Source organism: Limulus polyphemus, unplaced genomic scaffold, assembly GCF_000517525.1.
Source record: "Limulus polyphemus unplaced genomic scaffold, Limulus_polyphemus-2.1.2 Scaffold522, whole genome shotgun sequence".
In the NCBI taxonomy this organism is placed as follows: domain Eukaryota; kingdom Metazoa; phylum Arthropoda; class Merostomata; order Xiphosura; family Limulidae; genus Limulus; species Limulus polyphemus.
Window position 1 is genome coordinate 379,898 of NW_013666132.1, and position 4,130 is coordinate 384,027.

Here is a 4,130-nt window from a genome sequence, read left to right on the forward strand (position 1 = left end):
ACCATTAGCGACTATCTAAGTAATACAAGTTGAAGAGGGATTCACATTCTTATATGAGGGTGTAATAGACGTTTTCCACTCCTTTATTTAAAAAGTAAATATTTCTAAAATTATGTTGTTTTTCGTAGTCCCTTTGCAGCAAGGCACTCGAATTGGTCATTAACCTTAGTTTGTGTAAGTGGTGAGTGGAGTTTTTGGCGAAGGCCAGAGCTTACTTACTTATTTTTTTTCTTTCTAAGAACAGATAAAGCAGTATTTAAATAGTGAGCTGAGCCATTCCCGTTAGCGAATCAAATAAGAGCTGTGGCTGTGGGCAGTCACACACATCTTGTACCAGTCAATTGGAATATCTAGCACAGAATATATAGGCTTGAAAATACGAAAAGATTGAGGCTAGTTGGTATATTCAAGTTCATATTTGTACTAAAGAACTCAGATTTCGTGTGTTTCTACTTCTTTAATTTAGATAGCAGAGGCCACGTAGGTTTCTGTTTGATATTTCTTTTGTTTAGACTAGATATAACTCTTAAAACTGTTACATTGGATTTTATCTAACTTTCAGTCTCTTTAATGTTCCACGAGAACTCTTAAATTCTCGCATGGTGGTTCTCATTCTTCTTCTTTTTTGTAAGTATTTAGCACAAACCTTTCAGTTTCTGATGAGTCTTCATTATTTTTTTGTTTCAAAACCCCGTACAACTCTCAAGTGTACCTTGGCTTCGCTTGTGTTCACTTTCAGTCCATGGAGTTGGAATTCTTCCACATTAAGCATGACTGTAATGTTTGCTCCACTAACAAAATAAAAGAAATGTTACAAACTAAATTTCAGTGTTTTAATTTAGTTATTTGCTACAGGGCGCCGTTAACACGGTGATGATGTTAGGTTTAGAACGTTGTAAAATTACTAAAAGTAGTTTTACAATACCTATAATGTTCATGATGTTATAATCAAAAGACTTTACACTACAAAATATCTAGAAACAAAGATGCATTATAAAAATGAGAATCAATGGAACATTTAGTTAATTTTTCAGTTTGTTGAGTGATTGAGAAGTTAGTGAAGAATTCAGATCAGTGTTAGTTATCGCACATATTCAGTTATTTGATTGATAGATTAGCCATGAAACTCTTCCAAGTAAGTTTATTTGTGCATTAGTTGTGCTACCATTAGCGAGTAAATTTCTGCTGAAAGTGGAAGCGTTATTTGTGAACTCAGGCCTAAAACAAGTGAAAGCAGCCTGTAGCAAATGTTAAAGAAGAAATAAATTAATTTGTTATGATTATGTGTATTGGATTTGACTTTATTTCACTAAATAATTTTAAATAACTCGCGCAACGAAAGAACATATTATAACAGTACTTTTGAAATTGTAATATTTTAACAACAGTTTACTGTTTTCCGTTCAATTTGTGGCTATTTTTATTTAATATTGTTGTAGATAGCGCACATGACGTTGCGTAGCTTTGCGCGAAAATTATTTTAAAAAGTGAGTAATTTTGCGTTTTATTTCAAAAACTTTCATATAGATAAGAACACATAAATAAATACACTTCAACGTTAGTGTAATTAGAATTAATTACGCTCTGTCAAAACTTTATATAAAGTGAGGTTTGGATAGCAACTTCGTTATTGGGCTTATATAATACTATAATAGTGTATAGAATGTGATTTTTACAATGCAGAAAGAAATCGGAAGTTTTCCACTAGCACCAAATGTTCGTTTCAAATTAACTAAAGCTGGATTCACAACCTTGGAAGACTTGAAAGGCATTACTCAACGTGAACTGTGTAATGGTAAGCCTCAAACCACTACATGTAAATCCCCACTACTCCACGTAGGACAGCAACTAATTCCATAAAATAATCGCTCTGTTAGTGTAACGTAGAGAAATCAAAACTATTGTGAGTTTCGTGACTGTAACTTAGGGGTGTATTAATAATTGGCCAGGGAATATAAAGTTTCTGGAACATATCAGTTGCATCTGGGGATATATTGAAAATAATCAAAATATTAAAATACTACCTTAAAAACAGAAAACAATTTTGTGAATTGTTGGCAAATTAATAATGTGTAAAACTTAAGTTAAACAACAGTTTGGAAACCAGGATAGATACTGCATGAAATATCACTGTTATCAGTGTTCTCTTATATGAACCCATTGTTCAGTATAAAATACTATATTAATTCATACTTTCTATTTGTGAAGGAGTCTAGGAGTAGGTGTTTAGTGTTCTTGAAACCAAATCTGCCATTGGATTTTGTGTTCCTGTCCCTCCTTGGGATACCCTCAGGGCACCTCAGAGTCAATCCTTTAATTAAATTTACTACATCCACCACATCTGTAAGCAACCCATTTCAAAGGCCAACCACCTTGTTAGAAAAATAAGTGTCTGAGCTGAAGATTACTTTTATCTCGTATAGTTGTTAAAATGTATATTCATGTCCCCTTGTCCTACCATTCTCACCATGGGTGCCTGCAAGGGAGGGGGGGTCACTTGACCACCTCTGGATTTTCAAAAAGAAAAAAAATGACTAGATATGTAAAATCCTTCTTATATGTTGTTGGAAAATCATAAGCTATTTGTATTTAGATTTCATAATTTTTTCAAACTTGAGTTACTTGACCCCCTAATTTTTTTCTGCAGGCTCTCTTGATTCTCACCATTAAGTAAGGAAAAAAGATGAAGCATTGACACTCTTGATCCTCGTAACAGTTTTAAACAACTCAATCAGAGCACCTCTAACTTTTCTTTTTTCAAGAGAAAATGGTTTCAGGTATCTTAACCTGTCTTCATGTGACAACCTTTTTATTTCAGCCATCTTCCTAGTAGCTCTCTTTCAACTCTTTTCATCAGTTGTATCCTTCGTAAGCTGAGTTCAAGACTGAATATGGTACTCTTAAATAATGTATAACCAGTGATCTATACAATGAAATTATAACATTTTTAGACTTATATTCAATCTTTCTGTAAAAACAATGTAAAATCCTAGTTGCTCTACAGCTAGTAATATCACTGCTTAGATGGCTTCGGAGACTGATCAACAAGAAAAAAACATAAACAAGTTCCTTTTTTTTCCATGAGAATGTTAAGGTTTATTCCAATCAAAATTATATTATATTATTATTCAAATTATGATAACTTGCATACATTACCTTGCATTTATTATAATTGAATACCATCTGCCATTTATTCATCCAACTTATTAAATAATTTAAATCCTTTTGTAAAACAGCAGTATCCATTTTTGCAACAAACAAGACCTTAATAATATCAGCAAATATAAGTAATTTATTCATCATTTTTTCATCTATGTTACTGATGTAAATAAAAAAAAAAATGCAAAGACCCTAACACTGAACCCTGAAGTATCACACTTGTGATATTAATCCAGCTTGACTGAAATTCATTTATAACAACCCCTGCTTTTGCCCATTCAGTCGTTTTTTGATTCAGTGAGCCAACTTATCTCTCACACCCATAGAGATAATTTTTATTGAGCCTTGTGGGTTCATTACTTTATTAGTTATAAGAACCCTAATAACACTTGAGTCACACAAAAAATTCAAAGATGCCTTCAGTATCGTAATTACTGCTGGGGTTTCCTGTGTATTTAATAAACAAAACAAATGTTTTCACTCGATTTTGGTCAGTTCCTTAAATTGTTGTAACAGGCAAAAATATAAAATTACTTAATAATGAGAACATGTGGACCCTATACAATATATATGTAATTAGTAAATTATGGTCAAAAACATCTAGGTATCTACGTGTCTGCATATTCTGACCTATGTCCAAACGGACAGTGTTATTTTCTATACATGTACTGTTGCAGTGAAAATTATGGGATGCTATAACATTGACTTCATGACACATGTATTACTGAAGTTGTTAGAGGGATAGATTCTTATATGTAGGCAGCTTCTTTGATGTATTGAATAACAGGAGTGGAAGATATTGTTACGCCTCTGATCGTTAATTAATTTTCCATAAAAATTCTTTCCGAAGAAACTTTAGTGATACAAGTCCTCTCTTAAATAAAACTGGTTTATTCTTTCTGAATACAACTTTGCAATACACTTAATTTCCACAGTCACGCTATAACAAACACTATAATTCACAATGAATG

The 4,130-nt window shown here is 32.4% G+C and overlaps 1 protein-coding gene across 1 annotated transcript in view; it reads left to right on the forward strand.

Annotated features, from left to right (window-relative positions):
• The first annotated feature begins 1,499 nt into the window (after positions 1 to 1,499).
• Positions 1,500 to 4,130, forward strand: part of LOC106458843 (DNA repair protein RAD51 homolog 3-like) — a 49,032-nt gene continuing 46,401 nt past the window's right edge. Inside the window, exon 1 of the mRNA XM_013918396.2 lies at positions 1,500 to 1,795. Within this exon, the coding sequence (XP_013773850.1) occupies positions 1,678 to 1,795 (118 nt within the window). The 5' untranslated portion in view covers positions 1,500 to 1,677. The remainder of the gene's footprint in view (positions 1,796 to 4,130) is intronic.